The sequence below is a fragment of the Leptonotus elevatus genome, chromosome 7, assembly GCF_054856555.1.
Source record: "Leptonotus elevatus isolate MCC_2025b chromosome 7, RoL_Lele_1.0, whole genome shotgun sequence".
Lineage (NCBI taxonomy): Eukaryota > Metazoa > Chordata > Actinopteri > Syngnathiformes > Syngnathidae > Leptonotus > Leptonotus elevatus.
Genome location: NC_141245.1, coordinates 713,820 through 739,033, shown reverse-complemented (window position 1 = coordinate 739,033; position 25,214 = coordinate 713,820). Strand labels below are relative to the sequence as shown.

Below are 25,214 nucleotides of genomic sequence, written 5' to 3'. Positions count from 1 at the left end.
TAACACCAATCTACAGATTTCTAGTTCATAAAGAGGTGATTCTGATGCAAGGACATGCACTCTCTCTCACACACACACACACACACACACACCAACACACACACACATTGATGCAGTGGGATTTAAGGAAAGTAGCACTGGCTGTGAGGATAAGTAGAGCAAGTACGTGGGGGCTAACAGCTGGGTGGATAGTGGCTTTTAATCCTCCTGGATTTGAACATGATGGAGGGAAACAACAACAAATCAGTGCATGTGTTTTAAATTCCTTCATCTCACAATACTGACAAATTATTGACAGAATTGTGTGTGCATGTGTGTTTGCAGGTAAGTATGCTTGTTTAGGCTAATTGATAATAATAATAATTTTCCTTTTGTGCCAACAAGTCCTTCATTATGTAATTAATGATGTGTGGCCCTTTGGAATGCTGAATTGAATTGTGTAGCTGTAAAGACCATGGCCATGCAAGACTTTTCATATGCTTTTATGTATTTGCTTTCATGGAAACATAATTGGGGATTTTGAATGACATGCAGGACAAATATATGGTTGTATATTATTAAAATCTTTGAGTGAGTTGATTTTTGTCAAAACATGTAAAAAATTAGTTCTTGCATTTACTATTGATTTGCTATTTATCCGTCTTGTTGTGCCCATATGCTTTTGTTTTTGCTTTCATGGAAACATAATTGGAGATTTTGAATGACATGCAGGACAAATATATGGTAGTATAATATTAAAATCTTTGAGTGAGTTGATTTTTGTCAAAACATGTAAAAAATTTGTTCTTGCATTTACTATTGATTTGCTATTCATCAGTCTTGTCTTTTTTTTTTTATGCAAGAGAGCCCTTTGTGGGAGGGGGGGTTGATTTGTCGATTGTGGTTCATTTTTATAGTTGAGGAAATGAGGCTTTTATCTATGCATGTGAGAATTAAAATATATTAAGATACTGTTCTGTACATTGGTTCAATAAAAAAAACAACTGATGCACACACTTAGAAGTATGGATTCTAAAAGCGTTCTTCTTGAAGAGCTTAAAGTCTACCCAGAACCATTTTCTTCTGAAAAAGTTTTTGGGTGTTTTTTCTACTTTAGCACATTGGCTACTGGAGCCGAAATGACAGCCCCTACGAGAGAGAAGGGCATGGCCTTGGCCTGGCCTGGTGCAGCTATTTACATAAAAGTGACACACCCCTAAAATAGGCTGTTTTGTACAAAGTGTTTTTTTTTTGTTTTTTTTTGCTGATTTAGGGACAGCAAAACTATTAGATCCAAAGTCAATTTTGACGAATGCATGTCACAAACATGTCTTTTACACATTTGAGAACTATTTTAGTTTGTGGAAAAGTTGAATATGAGGAATATGAGCCATTTAAGACAACTGACGTTACCATATTATTTTGAAGTACTTTGGTTTGTTGTCTAATTAACTCTCTCAATACATATGACGTTTAAATATGACATAAGCGTCATAGCCGCCACGTACACGTGACGTATCAATCCGTCATAAGCTTTTTTTATGCTAGCGTGTACAGGAGGGTCTGGCGCAGCTTCTGACTAGGCTTAAGCCTGGTTCACACGGCAAGATTTTAAAACTGTCGGCCGACTTCCAAACTTTGAAAGACACCACACGTGAAGAGAAAAAAATCATGGGAGTAACAGTTTTGAACATACCATGTGTGGTGTGCAGCCACACTGCACAATCAACACACCACACACGAGCCGAGTTAATTCATGAATGTGACGGGAAGTTTCGCAAAACCTCTCGAGATTAAACGTGACTTCCGGGTCAACAAACATACAGGACCAGTTGCGATAACGCGGCATAAAAAGAAAAGGCGTTGTTTAAAGGAGTGTAAATGGGCTTTGGGCGGCGAGGCATTGCTTGCCCTCAGTGCTGGCAGCGCGGGTTTGCGTCTCACCCGGAGACCACGTTTGTTTGTGTAGTATGTGTGTGCGTGTATAAAACAATTCAGTTAAATTTAAAAATGGAGTTTAATAGCGCAAGCACGGACTTTCTGCTGCGACTGTTTTGATTTTGGATTCCCCACCAGCTTCATCGCCGGCTCGCTTTCTGATTGACTGCACGTCACTGTCAACCATCTGCGCAGTGGTTTGTCCTCGGGGCACACCGCCAAAACAAAACAATCCAACATGTTGAATATCCCTGATTTCAAGTCGGAGGTCCTTCTGAGCGCCGATATCGGGATGCACCGTTTGTGTTGTCAACACACACGGCAGGATTATCTGTTAAGATTATCGTTTGCGTGTCGGTGCGTCCTTGCGATTGTCGGGAGGGGAAATTCGGGGCTAAAATCGGGCCAATTCTCATGCCGTGTGAACCAGGCATTAGGATTAGGCTTGACTGCAATGTTATTTAAAAGAAACTACCAGCAGGTGGCAGCAAGTATAAGATCAGCCAGTGTCACGCAAGGATCTTGTTGTAGAAGAAGAGAAGCAGGACATATAGATTGTGACTGGGAGTGTCGTCTGTCACTACTAGCGTGTTGTAGAGCAGCAAGGAGCAGCGGAGAGGAAGTAGAAAATAAGCGATCGGCAGAACAAAACAGTTAACACTGCAGGATTGCTTATTGGCTTTAAAAAAAGCATCTTCATCAGCTCATCAAAGCATAACGGAGGCGATCGAGTTGCGGCGCGTCAAGAAATTACGCTTCGTTCCTCGAGCAAACGCAATGAGCAACCGTCGAGCAATGATCTGCGGGGTTAACGGCTCGTTTTGCCTGTCACATCGACCCCTGGATGCTGCGGCAGAGCTGCAGTTAGACCAGTCAATTGTTTATTTTTATGTGCAATAAACTGTCATTTTGTTATCAAAGGCACTTTAAAGGAACAATGTTTTATTGCACGAAAACATTATTTAGATGTTTGAGCTGTCACAAAAGAAAAATTTGTAGTGTTCAAGTCCAATGGCGTTTTACGGGGCTCAAGCCTAACTAAAATGTTCTTAAACCCTCCCTAAATATATATATCTGTGTATGTATATATAAATGTGTATGTGTATATATATGTGTGTGTAAAAGCAAAGCTCTGATTTACGGATCGATCTACATTCCTACGCTCACCTATGGTTACGAGCTGTGTGTCGTGACCGAAAGAACAAAATCCCGGATACAAACGGCCGAAATGAGTTTCCTCTGCATGTTGTCCGGGCTCTTCCCTAGAGATGGGGTGAGATGCTCGGTCATCAGGGAGGGACTCGGAGTAGAGCCACTGCTCATTCATGTTGAGAGAAACCAGTTGAGGTAGCTCGGGCATCTGGTTCGGATGACTCCTGGATGCCTCCCTGGAGAGGCATGTCCCACTGGCGGGAGGCCCCAGGGACGACCCAGGACTGGAGAGACTATTGCCTCTTTTCTATTAGCCCCGCACAGCACAATACCGCACCACACTGCACGGAACGGACACTACATGGCCTCCATTGCATTTCCATTACAACAGGCGTGCGGTGGGAAAGGGGCGGGATCATTTGAACTGTCCAAGCCAAGCTTGCACATTCGCAGTGTATGCGGCAGCTCTCTCAAAAAATTTCATGAGTGGCAAGTTGCACCATTATTGAACCATATTTACAATTTCATATGGACCACCATGGATGAAATATTGTTATCTTGATTTCACGACCGGTTCGCCAAGCTCGCCGCCAGCGCTCATTCTTTCTGAATGGAGAGGTCAGCCTCATTCATTAAACTGGCCACCTCTCAGAGGCAACGGCTCATCCGGCGTCTGAAGCCACCAAACTCGTCAACCCCGAGGTGGGATGGGCCGGGGAAGCGACAGGGCTCCACTGCATCTCAAGCTCTCATTCAAATGAATGGGAACACACGACCAGGCAAGCGGTGTGCACTCCCCCAAAATTTTTAAAACACAATCATTACAAATCCATCCACAAGCACCTTTTAAATTGTAAATATAGTTCAGAGTTCTTGTAAAACATTATTATATTTATTTTATATACTGTATTTTTATGACTTTGCCTCGCTTGCGTAAAATAAGGAAATGGGTGTGCCACGGCGTTGCTTGCTGTGTTGCTGTCGGCCAATCAGATGACAGTGACGACACGGCCCCGCTCGGCCCCAGACGACAGGCGCTGCAGAACTACCTCTGAGATGGTTCTAAAAAGCGGTTCCGTTGTAACCGATTGGCCCTGAAAAGCGACATATGTCTCTCGGCTGGCCTGGGAACGAAAGGATCTGGACAATATGGCTGGGGAGAGGGAAATTGGGTTTCCGTCCTAAAACTACTGCCCCCGCGACCCGTCCCCGGATAAGTGGTTGAAAATGGATGGATGGATGGATCGATATGGTTGTAACGAGTTAGTATATAGATGTACTTGTCACCATGGTAATAAACAAGCTACGACAGTAGCCATAATTAACAGACCAAGCCCTCCACGGGGATAGCATTATGTCAGTATAATACCGCTGTAAAGAACCCAAGGCAAGGTCAAATAAACAGTAATAATAATGCATCAGTTTTCATTTGGCACTTTTCTGGACACTCAAAGGCCCTTTACAATGGATACATTATTCATGCATTATACATACATTATTATTCACCCACAAATTCACACTCTGCTGGTGGTAAACTACGTACATAGCTACCCTGGGGCAGACTGACAGAAGCGTCCAAACATTTGCACCATCCATAGATCAGTGTGAGTGGCACTGGAGGCAATGCGTGTGAAGTAAATTGTTAGGACACAACGACATGTGACTTGGAGAGAGTGGGAATAGAACAGTGAACCTAATGAGTGGCAAGTTGCACCATCATTGAACCATATTTACAATTTCTTAAGGACCACCATGGATGAAATATTGCTATCTTGATTTCACCACATGTTTGTCAAGCTCGCTGCCAGCGCTCATTCATTCTGAATGGAGAGCTCAGCCTCATTCAATAAACTGGACAACCGGCTCTACCTGAGTCACAGCCGCCACAATAGTGAGCATCTTCGGCGGAGAGCATGTTCCATGTGACAATGATTACATGGTTCGCATTTGAGTCTGAAATGCTTCCACACATTCCACATTTTCTGTCTTCTTTTTTTGACAATTTTTTTTTACTGCTCCATCAATCACATATGTCAAATACAATTTTCACTTTACTTGTATGAGGTGAATATGAAAATGCAAAATGCCAATACAGCTCAGGTTAGATTTTTATTAATGTGCAGTATGCATTTGCTGTGATATGAGAGGGTGAGAGCAGTATGCAACTGGGCATGCGTGCAGCTTAGAGGGAACATTGCTTGTGATGGATAAACTGTTGAGTACGGTGCACAAATGAAATGATAAAAATGCATCCTTGGTAGATTCAGCAAAAATTACGATTAATAGAAATTGGCAAAGTTACACCAACTGACTGATGTTTATGCTTCCATTAATACTGATAAATGTTAAAGGTTATTTTGTAGTAATATTACAATGTTTATTTTGCAGATATGTTTGATGGGTGTGGTGTGACCCTTTTGGAGATATGTGGGAGCTGGCCTGAAAGCTTTGGTGTGCCCCGGCATAATATCAGCTTTACAGATGCCAGTGATGAAGGCCTCAGGGAGAGATTGGCAGATGCTATGTCCGAGTTTCCTTCTCGCGATATGGAAGGGTCTGCTACAGGTAAGTACAGCCCTGAACAACTCAATATGTGATGCGTTTTCACAAAATCAGGCTTATGTCTCAGAAAATGAAAATTTTGATGTTTGTATATTCTACTTCTACACTTAATTAATTCCCTTTCAAATGATATATAAAATTGATTAAGTTAGAGCAATTTCAATGTTGGCAGTTTCGAGAAAAACGCGTTTAACGTTTTTGGCACATACTTTTTTAATTATTGCTCTTAAACTTTCAGGAAGTGTTGAAAGACCAGTGGAAAGTAAATTCCAATAGCAGATAAGGACATCATACTATATTTTAATCCTTTAAAATGTGAGGAAGTTTGACATCTCAAGTGATGAAATGGGGCAAAAAAGGTGATTTGGGCCTCAATCTCAAAACAATTTTGAAGATTACATTAAGCATACAATGAATCAATTAATCTCCTGAGGCATCATCTGCCAAAGTTTTCTTTTGCACGTATTTTTGTTGTTGTTGATTTGCCATTTGCGGTGGCCTGTGACAATAATGTTGATTAATTCATAGATATATTATCTCAAATGCATTTGGCCACATAAATAAATAAGAATGGTTTTATGGTTCAGTTCAACACTTTTTTTGTCTTTTTTTTTTTGCATTCAACATAATACATAAGGAACACACCCCTTCTATACTACTATCCAGCATAGTCAATACAGTATGTGCTCTAGCTGTGCATTAGGGGGCGGGGAGCTTTGGAAAGACCATTGCGATGATGCGATCATCTTTTCATCTTCAAGTATATTTCAAAGCTCATATTGGATTTGAATTCCATCCCACTTAAAAGAGCATAGAGTGGAAATTTGTAATACTGCGAGGGCCAGACAGACATGTCATTTGTGACACATGTCACTGGCGTGTCATCCTTTCATAGAGGTCTCATGAAAATCACAACATCGAGGAGTGATCAAAACATTACATTATTTATATTAAATTATTACATTTCATCATTTCATACAGCTTTAATATTACATTTCAATTCAACCCGACTCGCACTTGCATGTAAGAGCGTTTAATTCCCTCATGATTGTTTTGCGACATGCTTTGCTTTAGTGCACAAATACATTAAATTAAAAGGAGAAATAGACTTGTTAAAGAAAGATCCCGCAGCTGAACATGAAATCCTTGTCTGCATTACAAACATTTGCCAGTATGATGACAAATTATGGTGTATTTTGAATTTTATTGGGTGCTATGTAAATTTATATAAATAATTTGTAACATTAGAAGCAAGGAACTCCACGGTTTGTTTTGGAGCAGGTGCCAGAAATGTGCTAGCTAGCAGCGCGGCTAAAAACACGCGTAAACAGAATTTACATGTTCAAAGGGAAGAAGTAAAAGAACTTATCTAGTCCTACCCCCACTATTTTATATCATGATAATGTACAATAGGTTATTATATTTAATAATATATCATTAAAATAGAAAATAAAAGCAAACTTTCTTAATATTATATATGTTAGTGTAAGTTATAAACCCTTATCCATTGCTTACGCAAAAATAAAAGTAAAAGATAAAAGCCCTACATATACAATTAATCTAATCACAATATGATAAATTTCCAAAAATTAATTGTTGAACATACATGAGCACTTACAGCATGCTAATAATACCCTTAAGTGCATATACACAGCATACATACATAATATGCATGATTGTTCCTGCATATGCACTCATAGATTAATTTTATATTTATACCTTATTTATATATTTTTAATAATAATAATGGGTCAGATTTATATAGCGCTTTTTTGGACACTCAAAGATTCTTCACAATGGATACATTATTCGTGCGCTGACACATTCACACTGTGGTGGTGGTAAACTACTTAAGTAGCCACAGCTGCCCTGGGGCAGGCTGATGGAAGTGTGGGTGCCAGTGTGCGCCTACGGCCCTTACGACCACCACCAAACATTTGCACCTTTCAGACACCAGTGTGAGTGGCACTGGAGGCAATGTGTGTGAACTGTCTTGCCCAAGGACACAACGACGCATGACTCGGGGAGAGCGGGGATCGAACAGCCAACCTTCAGACGACCGGCTCTTCCTCCTGAGCCATGGCCGTAGCACTATATTTTTAAACCTCTTATTGAACATAGCAAGTGATTCAGAGTTTTTCAAATCTGTTTAATAATTGTTCCACAAATTAAACCCTTTAACAGAAACACACATTTGCTTTATGTTTGTTCTTGTCATTGATTTTTTTTTTAAGTCACTTGTGCCCCTTAACCCATAGCAGCAGCCCTCTTTGATGTCAAACAACTTCTGAATACTGTGGCAAAGTTGGTTATTGTATACTTTATACATTATTTGTGCTGTTGGTAAATCCATTAAGATTTACCTGATTCCATTCAGTACATTCACTCAAAAGATTTGTTTGAACAAAATGTTTGTAAACGACATGACTGTGAACACTTCTTGAGACTTGTCTCCTATTCCCCACACAAAAAAAATTAAAAACATTGTTTGTTCACTCTCTTTGTGCGGCACAGTACCAAATAGCTTGCCTGGTACTGGTCCACTACCCGATGGTTGGGAACCCCTGGCTTAGATCACCCTCAGCCGTATACTTACTCTACAAGATAATGTTTGTGTTCTTGGGTCTGGCATATTTTCTCTCACACTTCTTTACTTTGAAGCTTCCTGCCTGCATATTTGTGTGTGTATAGCAGAGACACAGTGGCCTTGCTAGTCCAAATGGTTAACGCATTTAGGAAGAGGCAATGCTCTCAAAGAGTTCTTTTGATGTGTGTATCTGAGTCTTAGTGTGCCTGTTTTTTATGTGCAGCCAACGGTAGGTCACAAGGACCTAATGGATTTACCATCGACTAACACTCCCATCTCCAGTTCTTCATTCTCTCTGCTAAGATTAAACCAAATTTTCATTCAAGTTAGTCCCCATAATTTTGTCATTCTTTTTACCCCTAAGCCAGCCAAAATACCCTCCCCCATTAAATGAGATACGATATAGCCACGTTTATTGTCCCACTTTCATTGCTCTAAGGCGGTAGTGCAAGAACTGTGGTTTTAAAGATGGGGTCTTAAGTTTTCACTCAGAAATAAACACTTCATAAACACTGGATGTATACACATGAAATCCTTCTCAATCAACACCTTCTTCTTCATCTGTTAATATGTGGTGGTGATTTTGTCATCAACCCCCACCTGTAATTTGCCATTTTGTTTTGTTTTGCCATAAGAGGGACGTTTCTGGGCGGAAAGTCTATGTTTACCCCTCCAGCCAATCACAGAGCGGGGGGCGTGTCGCTGAAGGCAGGCACAATGTTGACGAGAAGAGTGCGGTGTTGAGACATGGGAGGAGTCCGTTTTGAATTGTTTGTTTACAAACAGAAACGGTCAAAACTTAAAGGATAGGGGTTTTCAGACCTTATTGTGCTGGATTAGTAGACTTCAGAGTTCGGATTACCTGTTTATTAAGTAATTCATATTATCTTATGGTGCTAGTCAATAATCAGAAGTCTTTATTGCTCATCGATGAACAACACTTTTATCCTGAGGGAGTTCTTCCTTTTCAATGACCTAGATGTGCTCTATCTGACAGAGACTCGTATTGGCGCTTGTGAGTGCAGCGCTTTACTTGAATTGTTGCCCCCTGACTGTGCCTATTTTGACTCCCTGAGGACTTTGGGCCGCAGTGGAGGAACGGCGACTATTAAACGGTGTATATTCGCCACCTCGATTACCAGCTATGAAATCACTTTCTCTCAAGTGGGCTGAGCTTCCCTATGCGTTTTTAATGACTTTTCAAACCTTGCCGAAATAATGCCCAAGTATCATCTTATCCATGTTATGGTGGATTTTAATATGCATGATCAACCATTGTCAAATAACTTTTTAAGCCTAAAGTGACTTCTTTAATTTAATCAGTGGCATGGCTCAGTGGTAGGGTGGTCGTGTCACGGGGTGTGCAAGGGGTTGTGGACCCAAATGCAAACAGCAATCCGGGAAGACAGGTGTGCTCACAAAAACATTTATTGAACCACACATAAGAAGAAAACTAGGCTGTTAAAACTATCAGAAACACTCAGTCAAAAACAAAATATTCTAAGAATCAACTCACTTACATAGACAGAACTAGAGGACAACTAACCAGCACGATGAGCGAAAGCAAACAAATGATCCAACAAGGACTGAACAGAAACAAGGAACTAAAGCCCTGTCCAGACAAAAGCAAAGTCGTTCCTAAAACAAATCTCTTACACACAGAAGCATTTCAAGACTTGCGTGTGTCCAAAAGAAGACGCTGAGGACGTTTAACGGCTGTAATGTACATGGCAAGTCTGGAGTAGCGCTGTAAGCGCAGCCACAGGGAGTTAACGGAAAGTGTAGAAGAAGAATCAGCCAAGAAAACAAACACTTTTTTTTCCTAACATTATTGCAATCTACAGAACAAACATGGCTTTGCATGTATCAAAACAACATGAAAAAGACGAACACAGGAAAAGTCACAATGGCAGGTGGTTCAAGTACAACACCGCTTGTTGAACAAGGGGAATAAAGAAGCAAAATATTTTGCTGCAAAAGCATAAGCAAGCTAAGGAGTCTGCGCAAAACGACTACGACACGGCTATCCGCCATTGTTGTTGACTGGCGGTTCGCGCGCAGTCACGCGAGAATTGGCGCAGACGTCATCAATCTGCGACAATGCATCGTCATTGAGCTGCGACCATTACGTCATCACTGGAGGAGTATCCTGCATATGGTATCCTGACGGACGCGTTTTGAAATCTTTATATCTATCTATATATATATATCCATTTTCTTAACCGCTTGTCCTCAAAAAGGTTGCGGTGGGCACTGGACCCATATATATATATATATATATATATATATATATATATATATATATATATATATATATATATATATATATATATATATAAACCATTATACCGAGGAGCTTTACAATCACCTCAGTGACTTCGACCACAGAGATAGGAGGGTCCACTCCAGAGTCCCTAGACTCGACTTCCTCAAAGTAAGGTGTGTCGGTTGATTTGAGGAGGTTTTCGAAGTATTCTCTCCACCGTCTCACAACGTCCTAAGTCGAGATCAGCATCACCCCATCTCCACTACACACAGTGTTAATGGTGCTGCTTTGGCGCTGGAAGATATTTACAAACAAAATAATTTAAGACATTTTAATCCAGTCCCGGGTGTTCTTTTTTTTTTTGTCTCACTCCCATGTAGGCTGGAATAAAATGTAATGTGTCGAAAATGGATGAATGGATAACATAAACCAACATAAATGTTGACTGTAGATTGAATATAATAACTCGTTTTCACTTGCTGTCCCTGATCTTGTTGGCCCAGTTACACACACACACACACACATAACAATCTCCTAACTATTATTCATTGTATACCCAGAGGGCCATGTTGTCCCTTTGCTTTAACCAAAGAGAATGAAGAAAGTGAAAGTGGGAGAAAATAAGTGCACGTCATGAAAGCCCCTCAACACTGCCGTGACAGACTGATAAAAGAAACCCAAAGAGAAGACTATAGAAATGAAATCTGGAACAGCATAAATGACCAGAAATGATTGTACAATGTCTATTTGAGATAAAACCGGTGTGAAGCAGAGAGTGGGCATAATATCTGTTCCTCAGCACAACCCTTCACCTTCATGACCCTTCCCCACTGCTCTCGTTCACTCTCACTTTTTGTCCTCTGCAAAGCAAGAAGAGTTTGCCTATAATGTGTAGCGACAGTGTGAGACAATGAATAACTCTTGTCTTCTCTTGAATCCAGAGCCACTACCACTTACCCTCCTCCCCTTTGTCCTTTCAACTCGACAAGTCAAGCCCAGATATCATTGTATCATTTATCCAAGACTCCATTCTGCCACGCTGCCTTGAGGGAAATATGAAAAGTGTGCGTGCACGTGTATTTGTGTGTATGCGTGCATATGTGTGTGTTCAAAAGGGGTTTGGTGGGTGGTGGTTGCCAAATGCAGAATGAAGTTGTGTTTATACATGTCATCACATTTGTGTGCTTGTTGTGTATGTGTCTTTTGTAGGCTAGTGGTATTATTTATTTTTAGATCACTCTTCAGACTTCATTAACTCTTTGACTGCCATAAACGTTATATAACGTTTAGTAAAAACCTACGGAGGGGCACCGAGGACGTTAAAAGACGTTCACTATTTTTTTTATTTTGGAAACGGATAGAGGAAAGCCTTGGGAAGCTGTGCTGAAAGTATCAAGCAGATCTAGTTAGTATAATGACTCGTTTTGGCCCCTAGATGGCAGCGATGACTCTCTTTGGACAAGATTGGGTGGGCGTCAGTAGAAGACGTGAGGCGGAGCTAGAGTGTTGAGGGGACAATGGCTGATGAAGCAACAATGGCGACCGGTTGCAAGCAGCTCACGCTTGAGCATTTTTTTCAAAGACGGAAAGCATCGATCAATACTAAAAAGCGCATTGATGTCGACGATGATGATGATGGTGACTCCGAGCTTGACGCCGAAGTTGGAAGCGTTGACGCGACCGTTATGATCACGTAGTAAGCCTCACCGGCTAGCGATGCTAACGCCGGAAAACGCGCAGCACAACCGACCGGGCACTTCTGTACAAGCGGACATTCGATCGGACGATGGAGAGTAGTCGAAAAGCATCGACCAATGCACATTGATGATGATGATGATGGTGACTCCCGAGGTTGACGTCACAGTTGGAAGCATTGACGCGGCCGTTATTCTCACGTCATAAAGCCTCACCGGCTAGCGATGCTAACGCCGGAAAACGCGGAGCTGCACAAGCGGACTTTCGATCGGACGAAGGAGAGTACCCCGAGTCCAATGCATATTCATCGGAGGAGCGGGTACAGTCTGATCACGGAGAAGACACTGGTTCTGGACTACGATGCCACCATGAATGGAGTGGATAAGATGGATCAGAACATCTCTTACCACCCGGTATAGCAACTGAAGGACATGAGGAAGCCAGACGTAACACCACCGTAACGTAACCGTAGCATGATCCTGATAGTAGACTTGATGGCAACACACACTGCAGTATATACTTGCTATTCCCCGAAAAAAACGGCCGGCAAGAAAGTGTAGCTTCTGCACGCGAAGAGGCAATCACAGTGAAACTAATCTGTTGTGCAAATCCTGTTGCGTCTCCTTGCACGCAGGGGAGTGTTACACAAAAAGAAAAACTGTCGTTCAAACATCCACATAATTGTAAATAGTGCCACAGTTGCACACATTTGTAAATAGTTTGCCAAATTGTTGTCAAATTGTTACACTGTTGAATGTAAATAAACGTATTTTGCTATCAAAAAACACTTTTTCATTCTTGGTGCTAGTGTTTTATAGAAGTAAAGCACTATTTAGGTGTTTGTGGCATCATTCATGGACAAAAAGAAGTGTAAAATTCACTAGAGTGCATGAAATAATATAATTTCACTAAAAGCTTGATTTCTCCGTATTTTGGTCCAAAACAAGCGCATTTGGGTGAAAATAACCATTTTCTATTGTTGATTACTAAAGAACGGAATAAGGTAGAAACAAACTTTTTTTTCTGATGAAAGATGAGAGTTCAATCTTTCATTTGGTAGTATGTGTGTTTCCATAGTCCAAACTTTTCTGTGGACCTTGACTCACAGCATCCCTTTTCTGAAAACGTCTGGCAGTCAAAGAGTAAAAGGAAGGCATACAAACACACAGGGTTGTTTTCAGTGATGGGTGGAGAAAGTGTTATGGGTAAGAGTGTAGTCGTTAAGTTTATTCCCCCATACCCTTATCATATTTTTAAGAAGTGGATTTAAAAAAATAATAATTCTTATTTTATTTTTTTTGAAGAGCTCAGTATTGTTCATTCGGTAATGTCATCATCATTGCTCTCTCTTTTCTTTCTTCTTTTTTTTTTTATGATTTTGTATGTGGGCGAGTATGCGTATGTGCGTGTGTGCGTGCATGCGTGCGTGTGAGTGTGTGTGTATTCGTTAGTTCACCAAAAACCTATTCAAAAATCCCATACCGTTCACCTAAACCGAACACCGCCGTCAGGAGACCCGAGGAAGGACCAAAGAAAAGAAAGGAAAGTGAAATCCAGCACCGACGAGACACCACCCATCGGGCCACCAACCAGAGTCCTTCACCAACCCCAGAAACATCTAAATTCCAACAAATCAGGGAGACCTCAAGAGACCAAAGGAGAGACTGAGGAAAGGAAGGAAGGACAGACGAAGCAGAGTGAGATCCATAGACACCAGCCTCCACCGATTCAATGACCTGAGGAAAAAGCAGATTGTGTCTGAGTTTCGATAGATGCTGGTGTGGTGGATCTGGCATGCATGAAAATCTCCACCAAAGAGGGGAGCCGTCGACCCCTGCCAGGACAGAGCAAGTGCAACACCTCAGGGCCCCCCAGGCCGCGGCAGCGCCAAAGGACGACCCCCGGGCCCCGCCAGGGCCACTGGCCGGAGAGCAAACCCAGGAGCAGGAGCGCCCCCCACCCCAACACGGCCCGCGCCCCCAACCCAACGCAGCAGGACGGGGCACTGCAGGCCCGCCAGGCACCCCACAGGGTCCACAGCCCCCGCTCCCTCCACGACCCCCCCTGCCCCCATCCACCCCAACCCAGCCCCAGCCAAAGCCACCCCCAAGCCCCCCCCACCACCCCCCCCCAACAAAGGCGAAGATGGTGTTTTCACCCTACCCCCCCCCCCCCCCCCCCAAAGTGTGTTATGTGCCCTATATGTCTATAAAAGTGTATTGTGCAAAACTAGTGCAGTGAGTTAAGAGGAGCGACCAGCGGGCCCCCCCCCCCAACCGGGCAGGGGCAGGAGGCGCACCCACCCCACCAGGACCCCGGCGGGCATATGAGACCGGCCCGGCTGGGCGATAGGACTCGCCCCCCGGATACTGGGGCCCGCCCGAGGTGCCAGGAGGTCCACCAGAGCGGGGCGGGCACAACACCAAATCCACCCACCCCGCCGGCCCCCGGAGCGCCGAGACCCGGGCCACGGATGGAGCCCCCGGCCCAGGGGAGGGGAAGGAAGGCGGACAGGGGAGGGGGGAAGGAGACGACAAGAAGGGCAAGGGGCAGCGGCAGGGCCGTAGAGAGAGGGGGAGAGGAGGAGGAAGGGTGATGAGGGAGAAGGGACAGGGAGGCGGAGGACGGGCGGGGAGAGGCGAGGAGGGAGAGGCAGCAAGGGGGAGGAAGGGGGAGGGGAGAGGGAACCACGGGGCACCCCGGCGGCCCACAGGCCCCGAACTGCGTCGCCGGGCCCAGAGCGACGGACCGCGCCGGAGCGGCGCCGCCCCGGACACCAGGGAATGGCCAAGACGCAGCCGCCACCCAGCAGCCAACAGAGGGGCAGACCCGCCCACGCCCAGCCAGGGGGGGACAGCACCCATAGAATTAACCCACTGGCATGCAGTGAATCCGAATATTAACCCTTAGTGCCCATTGGAGGTGAATCTGCTCGATCCTGTTGGCAGCAGCTGGGTTCCTGACTATAAAAACACAACCATTAGTTACAAATTGCCAAATACAGAAACATCAATGTAAGTTATCGCGATGCGGTGGCTCTCGCTAACAGGCAGAATTAAGTAACCAGATTTAGGTTAAAATATTCTATATACGTAGACCATGTTTCTATGAATTTTGATATTTGGTTTTTATTTGAGGCAGATATTTTTTCCATTAAAATGTGATTTATGAGGAGGTTAGACCATTGGTCGATATTCAGAGTTTGTTTATTTTTCCAGTTAACAAGAATTGTTTTTTTTTTGCTATAGTAAGGGCTACAAGTGTAGATTGAAATTGTTTATGTGGTAAGTCAGTTGTTGTTAAGTCACCTAGCAAACACAAGTTTGGAGAGAACGGTATCCTACAGTCCAAGATAGCGGAAAGTTTTTCTAAGACTTTAGTCCAGAAATACATAACCGGAGTACATAACCATAAAGCATGAAAATAAGAGTCTGTAGTGTTTCGTAAACACTGGAGACAAATGTCGGAGTCTGAGAGTCCCATTTTCTTCATCATATGTTGAGTAATGTATGTTCTATGAATAATTTTATATTGGATAAGTTTTAAATTTGTGTGTTTTGTCATTTTAAAAACGTTTTCACAAACTTGAATCCAAAAGTCAGATTCCGGAGCTATAGACAAGTCTGTTTCCCATTTCGAGATGGGTAAAGACGTTTTATCAGTATATGAAAGTAACTTATATATTTTTGAGAGTTTTTTTGTTGTTGTCGGAGAAAGCTTGGTAATATCTTTAGCTAAAACAGGCGGTTGGAGCGTACCCCGAAGTGTTGGAATTTGTTTATCATACTTTTAACTTGCAGATAATGTAAAAAAAAATCCGTTTTTTATTTTGTATTTTTGGAGCAAGGATGTATATGATATAAACATATTATCTGAGAAGAGATGGTGGAGATGTGTAATTCCTTTCTGCTCCCACACACCTAAATAAAACGATTGGTTGTTAAGTTGAAAGTCGGGGTTATGCCATAGGGGAGAAAGCCCACAGGGCTCCACTTGCGCTTTTGTAATTTCTAGTGCCTTCCACCAGGCAGTCAGGGTGGCGGAAATCATTGGGTTTTTAAAGCAATTATGTCGCTTAATCGATGTTCTAATAAAGAGTAAATCTAGAAGTCTGAGGTTATTACAATCCTTCTGTTCTAGTTCCAGCCAACAGTTAGTATCTCTGTTGGGTTGTGCCCATAAAATGATTGTAGCTGGTTAGCTATATAGTCATGCATAAAATTAGGTGCCTCTAGACCTCCTTTGGATTTATTTTTCTGAAGAGTAGATAGACTAATCTTTGCTTTTTGTTTTTATTCTAGTAAAATTTTGTAACAGCTGAGTCCAACAACTGGAACGAGTTAGCCATAGGTTTAAATGGAATCATTGAGAAAAAATAGTTTATTTGGGGTAAAACTTTCATTTTAGTAGTGGCTATTTGTCCTATTAGAGAAATAGAAAGATTATTCCAGCGCTCCAAGTCACTATAAATGCTATCCAGAAGGGGAGTAAAGTTTAAATGAATTAAATCAGTTAATTTAGGTGAGATTTTTATGCCTAAGTATTTTAAATTACCTATAGGAAATGAGTAGTGTGGGTCCTGGCTTGCAGGGTTCCATGAATTTTCTGTAATAGGTAGAAGTGTTGATTTTGTCCAGTTAATAGAATAATCTGATAACTGCAAGAATTTAGTTATAAAGTTAAATACTTCCCCTAACAAAATAGCAGGCTTTTCTAAATAAAGTAAAATATCGGCATATAGATTAATTTTATGTTCTGTTACCCCAGAGTGAATTCCTTGAATCCTTCTTTCCTGGCGTATGGCTAATGCAAGCGGTTCAATAAATATTGCAAATAATAAAGGGGACAGTGGGCATCCCTGTTTTGTGCCTCTCTGTAGAGTAAAACTCTGAGATATAATCCCATTAGTAGTAACTGTAGCTTTAGGAGAATCATATAATACTGACACCCAGTGAATAAATGACTTCCCAAAGCCAAATTTATTTAAAACAGCAAAGAGGAAGGACGAGTTAACTTTGTCGAAAGCTTTTTCTACATCCAATGATATAATAACTGCCTTTTTATCATGCCGCTGTGACATGCTAATAAGGTTAAAGAGCCTCCTAATATTATTAGTAGAGTGACGATCTTTAATAAAGCCCGTTTGGTCGCTATGAATGATTGTCTGGATTTCTGTTTCTAGTCTAGATGTGAAAGCCTTAGTGATAATTTTAATATCAGTGTTAATTAGTGAAATCGGACGGTAACTTGATGGAAGGGTGGGGTCTTTTTCTGGCTTTAATAAAAGTTTAATTGCTGCTGTATTCATGTGTGGGGTCGTATGTGACCATTAGTTGTAATTTCTGTTACTACTCTTAAGAATATTGGAGCAAGCATTAACCAGAAGTGCTTAAAAAATATAGCTGGATAACCATCCGGGTCCGGTGCTTTGCCATACTATCTAGAGCACTGTACAACTCGTTTATAGTAAGTGGCACATCTAACATATCTTTATATTCAGTAGTTAACTGAGGTATATTTAAGCTACTGAGGAATGCCTCAGTATGCTCTGGGTTAGGCTTGTTAGTTTCTGAGTATAGGTTGTGATAATAGTTATAAAAAATTTGATTAATGTCTTCTGGTGATTGTGTACATTCACCAGTTGTCCCTTTAATAGCCGTTAGGCGAAAAATAATAATTCTAATATAATTTGAATATAAATATAAGTGAGTGTTAATTTCAGCCCTTGTGATTCCATTTCTACCCAATGTGGTAGCTCTACACCTGAAGAGTAGTAAAACATCATGGATCTTAGCGGCACAGCCCAATAGCACAACGTTTTGCCCTTGTGATTCTATTTCTACCCAATGTGGTAGCTCTACACCTGAAGAGTAGTAAAATATCATGGATCAACTGCACAGCCCAATTTAAAGCCCCAAAGTCATAAGGTAAATATAATAAGGACAGTCTATGTCTAGCCATATGAACTGTATCAATGTACAAAAAAAAAAAAACAGGAGGAACATTCCGAAAAATATACATTTATTTTGATAATATTAATTCTGCCAATCACAGTCATTGTTAATGGCATCCAGCTATCAATGGAGTCTCTCATTCTGCCCAGCCCTCTCACCCTGCCCTGGTGAATAGCGAAGGGTGTTGGTCAATATTGCAATCAAAATAGACACAAATCACAACCACAACAGTACCCCCCACCTAACGGGCGACTCCTGGCCTCCTACCCGGCTTACCCGGAAATCTATCACAAACGTCCCGCAGCAGCTGAGAGAGCGGGATATCCAGGAACGCTCCTCGGGACCGTACTACTCCTCCCAATTAACCAGATACTGGTAGTCCGTGCCTCGCCTGCGGACGTCCAGAATCCGGTCCACAGTGTAAGCTGGATGGCCCTCGATGAGACGCGGAGGAGGTGGAGCAGGAGGTTGGAGAGGGCTCTCCGTCACGGGTTTGGAGAGGGAAACGTGAAACACCGGATGGACCTTGAGTGAGGAGGGAAGGCCGAGGCGGACGGCACTGGGGTTTATAATTTTGGCTACTGGATAAGGACCAATAAACTTTGAGGACATTTTGCATGAATCTGTTTGCAGAGGGAGATCGCGTGTTGAGAGCCAAACTCATTGTCCTACCTTGTAGTCAGGAGCTGGCATTCGGTGGCGGTCCGCCAGCCGTCGGTTGCGTTCCGCTTTCCGACCAAGAGCAGCTCGAGTTTCCCGCCACACTCTCCTGACTCCGAGGAGCTGGGCTCTGACAGATGGTACAGCTGCGTCCGACTCCTGAGTGGGGAACATGGGGGGGTTGGAAACCAAAGTTGACCATAAACGGTGACATACCTGTGGCGGAGCTGATTAAGGAGTTGTGTGCATATTCGACCCATGGGAGGCGAGTAGCCCAGGAGGAAGGAAGTCGGAAGGCGAACTCCTGGGTGGCAGGCAATTCGAGAAGCGTGACCCCAAGTGAGCACTGACGATCTGACTTTCTCAGGAACGAACAGTCGAACGAACGACCATCAGGTGTTGGCAGGCCCCGGAGAGCCTCTTGCACTTCCTGCTCCACTTGCCATCACAACGCCCCCACCACACAGCCAGGAGTGAGGATGGTCGGGGGTGTCGGGAGAGAGTGTCCAGCTTGACACTCCTCGAGCCAGGGCGATAAGTGACGGTGAAACGGAAACGACCCAGGAAGAGTGCCCAGCGGGCTTGACGCGAGTTCAGTCGCCGGGCAGTGCGGAGGTATGACAAGTTCTTGTGGTCTGTCCAGATGATGAAAGGCCGCACTGCCCCCTCCAACCAGTGTCGCCATTGCTGCAGAGCCAACACTACAGCCAGTAGCTCCCGGTTCCACACATCTTAGTTTTGTTCTGCAGTGGTCAGTTGACGGGAGAAGTAGGCACAGGGATGGAGTTTTCTGTCCGCAGGCAGGCGTTGGGAGAGGACGGCCCCGACCCTGGAGTCTGAGGCATCAACCTCGACCACAAACTGCTGCTCGGGATCTGGGTGAATAAGTACAGGAGCGTTTGTAAACATCCATTTCAAACGTTCAAAAGCCGATTGAGCTGCCACAGACCAAACAAAGCCCACTTTACTGGAGTTGAGTTGAGACATTGGAGCTGCAATACAGCTATAGTCACGAATGAATCGCCTATAGAAATTTGAAAACTCAAGGGAGCGAGAAAAGATCAGTATGTCATCAAGAACAACTCTGTTCAAGAGATCTCTAAGAACATCATTTACAAGCGCTTGGAAAACGGCAGGAGCATTGGTCAAACCGAAAGGCATTACCGGGTATTCAAAATGTCCTAAGTGCATATTGAAAGCCGTCTTCCACTCGTCCCCTTCGCGGATCCGGACCAGATGGTAGGCATTTCTCAAGTCCAGCTTTGTGAAGATCATCGCTTCCTGCAGGGGACTGAATGCAGAGTCTATCAATGGGAGAGGGTACTTATTTTTTATATTAATGCCATTCAACCCTGTATAGTCTATGCATGGACTTAGAGCACCATCCTTCTTTTCGACGAAGAAGAAGCCCGCCCCCACCGGAGAAGAGGAAGGTCGAATCAGTCCCGCTGCCACCAAGTCGGTTATGCACCCCTCCATTGCCTCACGTTCAAGTTTGGAGAGGAGCTCCAGGGTAGAGATCAATCGCACAGTCATAAGGCCTGTGGGGTGGTAAAGTGTTTGCAGATGATTTGCTGAATACCTCCTTTAGATTGTGGTACTCAGGGGGTACCGTAGTCAGGTCTATGTCCTCAGGTGAAGGAGCTGTGATGGAGGCTCGGGCTGTAACTGCTGAATGCAAACAATGAGCGTGGCAGTATGTGCTCCAGCTTCGGATGGTGGATGTTGCCCAGTCGATATGGGGATTGTTTCGTTTTAGCCATGGGATGCCCATAATCACTGGAGTTGATGGCGATATTATCACAAACAGTTCTATTGTCTCATGATGGTTACTGAAGAGAGTTAGCTTGAGAGGCTCGGTCTTATGGGTAACCGTCTCAGCAATGTGCCATCAATCGCATGAACATTCTTTGGGGTGGATATCTCGTAAACTGAGAGGTTATGTTGTCTAACAAAGTCTGTGTCAATGAAATTATCATCTGCACCAGGGTCAAGCAGGACCTGGACCGGAGAGGAGTGTTGAGGAGCATGGATCGTACCTGTCAACTGGACGCGGGAGGCGGAGGATCTGGAAATTCGGCTCACCAGTGTCCTCCTGCTTACTGGCGAGCCTGGCCTTTTGGCACCTCTGGACAGAGTCTGATGAAGTGCCCTTTCCTGCCACAGTAGAGGCAGAGTCAGAAGCGTCCGTCCTAGCTGCATGGGCTCATCTGACGGAGGATGGTGTGACTGTGGGTGCTGCTCGACGGAGTTGTGGTTAGTGCTGAAGGGCCCATGGCAAGTCCAGAGGGGCGGATTGATTGTTCACGAGAAGTTGTCGTTTATTTTCTTGCTTTTCTCTCATTCTATTGTCTAGTCGGATAGCTAAATCTAAGAGACAGTTTAAGGAAAGGCTGTCATCTCTAAGCACTAGTTTGTCCTTTATCTCACTGGACAACCCTTTCTGGAATATGGCCTGAAGTTCTGAGTCCTCCCACCCGCTCTCCGCTTCCAAAATGCTGAAAGTAACTGCATATTGCAAAACTGAACAGCTTCCCTGCTGCAGGTCTAATAAGTGCCTGTCTGCCTTTAACTGGGTGTTCGAAGACCTGTTTCATTTCTTGGGAAAATAATGCATAAGCAGTGAAGATCTCTGACTGTTGGTTCGTAATGGTGAGGGACCAAGCGGCTGCCTGTCCTGTGCGCAAGCTCATTACAAAAGCGATCTTTGATTGATCGGTTGCATAAGTGCTAGGCTGCTGATTAAAGACCAATGCACACTGGTGTAGAAACTGGGTACATGTCCCCAAGTCTCCTGAATACATGGCAGGTATTGGGATGAACGGCTCTATGGGTTGGGTTGCTGGGCTGACAGTCGGGTCGGCTGGGGGGTGGTGAGCAGAGGACACAGCTGGTGGCCCTTGCTGGTCCTTCATTGCCTAAAGTTGGCCACCCAATTGTGCCACACTTGCTGTGCGCTGTTGTAGATGATCCATGATCTGAAGCAAAGAGGACTCGTGCTGGTTCACCTGGGCTGCCTGACTGGAGAATGCTCGTTTAAGGCTTTCTGATTCTGCTGGGTCCATTCTGGGCCAGACGATTCTGTGACGGCGTGGTCAATGGCAAGGACCCACATGCAGAATCGTGAACAAAAGTTTATTAAACACAAACAAAAAATTACCTTCTCAGGGAAAAAATCTTCCTGCACAAGGTCAAAAACACAAAATCACCACAAGGGGAAAAATCAATATAAATCTCAACTCGAGAAACAGGCTGGAGAGCAACTGGAAAGCAGGGTTGATTGATCTTGGGGCAAAAGTCGTCTGGAACAGGTGGAACGTTTGGAGCCAACTTAAGAAGCCAGCTGATTGCTAATGTCCTGCAGGCGTGCAGAACGAGCCCTGCTCTCCAGCAGCTCTGCCCAGCCCTCTCACACTGCCCTGGTGTATAGAGAAGGGTGTTGGTCAATATTGCAATCAAAATAGACACAAATTACAACCACAACAGTGTCCTCTTAATCTTCATTGAGATTGTAGGAATCACTAAATTATATAGAAACGCTTATGTTCTTCCTGTATAGTCAATTGTGCTTTGTACAACTTTGTATAGTATTGCTTAAAAGCCAAATTAATTTCTTCTGGATCTGAAACCAGGTCGATCTCACTCTATTTCTGCAATTGGCAAGTCTGCACTCCAGTTATTTTATTTGCCATGCCAATATTTTACCTGCCTTCTCTCCTTGCTCATAAAATGATTAAGTTTAAGGAGACTTGACGCCACTCTGTCGGCAGAAAATGTATAATTTCCGCTCTCCAATACAACAATTCACTTTCCAGTTGTGAATTACTGTGTCACTTTAGTTTGAAGGTCCTTAATTTTATGTTCTATGTCTAGCTAAACAAGTATTTTTGCTTTTAGACCCTGTATAACATATGTCCTCTAAGAAAGGCCTTAAATGCTTCCCATTTAATGCCCGCTGACGTTTGAATTGTATTAATTTGAAAGAAAATATCTATTTGTTCATTCAAGTAATTAATGAAGTCTGCATCCTGTAACCACTTGTGTTGAAATTGCTATCTTGAAGGATCTCTCCGCAATTTATTATCAATGTAAGTCAGATAACAAAGAGCATGGTTCGAGATAACTATATTATCATAAGAACAATCAGAGATTTTCTGTTGTAATTCTATAGAAATTAGAAAAAGGCAGATACTAGAACAGGTACAAAATGTACTCGAATAGCAAGAATAAGTCTTATCAGGATTTCTTTCTCGCCATATATCTAGCAATTTCAGGTCTTTCCTAAATCTATGGATCGTCGCTCTACAGTTATTATGTTTTTGATCAGCACCAGTAGATCTGTCTATAACTGGGTTTAAGGTGTAATTTGGATCTCCCCTATTAAATGTAGACCATTAAGTGAAGACAATGTGAGAAAAAAAGTCCTTATAATCAACTATCACGTTTGTCAAAACCAGGTGTTCCGATAGAAGAGAACCTTGAAGAATCAGGCATCTTCCTTTTTCATTCTTAATGAAAACCACAAGTGCAACTGATTCGTGAATCAATGTCATGAGTCCTCTAGATTGGGATATGAATGGTACTGTAAATATATTTCCTCTCCACCTCCTCCTCATGGATAGATCACTCACATGTAGATGAGTTTCCTGTAAAAATAAGATTTTTGTCTTTTTATTAAAAATATACAGTGGATTCGCGTAGTCCCGGGAAATAAATGGCAGTAATCTGCGGTGAGTGAAAAGACGTGGGCATTCGTCAATGTTCCGTCAATCGTCAGTCCATCACCAAAATGGGACGTTCGTCATTGACGGATTGCTAAATGTATTAATGGATTGACGATTACATCGACATACCTTCCGTCATTGCTTAGTTCGTCAATTTTCCAAAGTTTCCCGTCAATCGTCCACAAAAGGGGCGTCAATGTTGACAAAATGCACACCTGTGCTAAAAGATCACAAATAATTACCAGGACATTTAGACAGCATTAGTAGACACCATTTTATATAGTTTATCAGCAAAAAAAAGTTGATTTAGTGTTGCATATCCCTTTAAGACTCCATTCAGTGTCGTTACCCTTCAGTGTGAAAGGAGCCTGATAAAGATGAATAAAGCCAAGTGTCTCAAATAATGAATCAATCTTCAATCTTTCAACAGAGCTGCAGAGAGAGGGCAGCATTGAGACCCTCAGCAACAGCTCTGGTTCAACCAATGGCAGCATCCCACGAAACTTTGAAGGCTACCGTTCCACTCTGCCCACCAATGAGAACCAACCACTGAGCCTCTTCTCCAACAACTTCACCTAGGGTCTTACCTCTTCCTCATGCACTTCTTCTTCACTACCTAACACACCAATATCACATAATCAATACTGTTAGAATAAATGTACATATCCCATATTTACTCTTTTAGTAATTGCAAGGCATTTATTCAGCAGTGTGACCTATGTTTGAACCATGTCGGTTGGGGTCGACTGTGGAGAGAGGAAACTGCAGTTCCAACACAGGAACTGTGACTTATTACAAACTGTTTAACTTTGACTGAAAGCGCTGAAAAAAAACATATGCATTATTGTCTGTGCAATGACTCATATCCGGGATGATTGTCACGTTGCTGCTGCTTCCCCAAACCCTTTAGAGCAGCAATAGGCTATGTAACCAGGGCCTACCCAACAAAAAGAGGAGATTCGGCGGAGTGTTCTTCAGAACGGGTAGGAGATTGTAATATGTGCACATCTGTTTCGTTCTCCTCGCGAACAAAAATAATCTAAGTCTCTTGTCTTCCTTCCTTGTCTGTTGTTTATTAAATATTCAAGATACAACAAACCTGACAAATATGTAACTAAGAGTTAAAAGTAAATATACGCATGTGGGCAATTTTGTTGGAAACCCTGTGTTAACAGAAGAAAAACCCACACCGGCCACATCAATAACTTGAAACTGACTAAATTAATGATTAAAATTGTAATAAAAACCAATGAAAATCAGTCATTAGTTTTGAATTGTAGTTTATAGATAGACAGATGGGGGGATGAAAGTGATGTAGAGAAAAAAGTGGGTACCCTTAATGTAATATGTTGTTGCACAATATTTGAAGCAATCACTGCAATCAAATCAAACCATTATTGTAACTTACACTGAGACTTATGTTTGAAGTGTGCTTTCTCCAGATGGCATGTTTCATCTCCTCCCATATATTCAAGACACCATGTGCCAGATGTAGTAACAAAGCAGCCCTAGAACGTAGTGTAGGTCTCAAACTCTGGTCCTCAAGGGCTGAAGGGCAAATGCTTGAGAGGTTTCTTGTTTGAGAGGAGTACTACTAGTATTAACAGTACCAACAATTGTGTCCATGTGTGTATTTGGACCAGTTTACTGCATAATATAAAGTGTATCTTTTAAGAAGTTAGAACTATTTTTGCCTT

The 25,214-nt window shown here is 42.9% G+C and overlaps 1 protein-coding gene across 3 annotated transcripts in view; it reads left to right on the top strand.

Moving 5' to 3' along the window:
* The window catches only part of bcas3 (BCAS3 microtubule associated cell migration factor), a 419,103-nt gene extending 394,327 nt beyond the window's left edge, over positions 1–24,776 (top strand). For all 3 annotated transcript variants that reach the window (XM_086081198.1, XM_086081204.1, XM_086081203.1), the window contains 2 exons: positions 5,458–5,634; positions 23,948–24,776. In XM_086081198.1, the coding sequence (XP_085937324.1) occupies positions 5,458–5,634; positions 23,948–24,096 (326 nt within the window). In that variant the 3' untranslated portion in view covers positions 24,097–24,776. The remainder of the gene's footprint in view (positions 1–5,457; positions 5,635–23,947) is intronic.
* Positions 24,777–25,214: the final 438 nt, after the last annotated feature.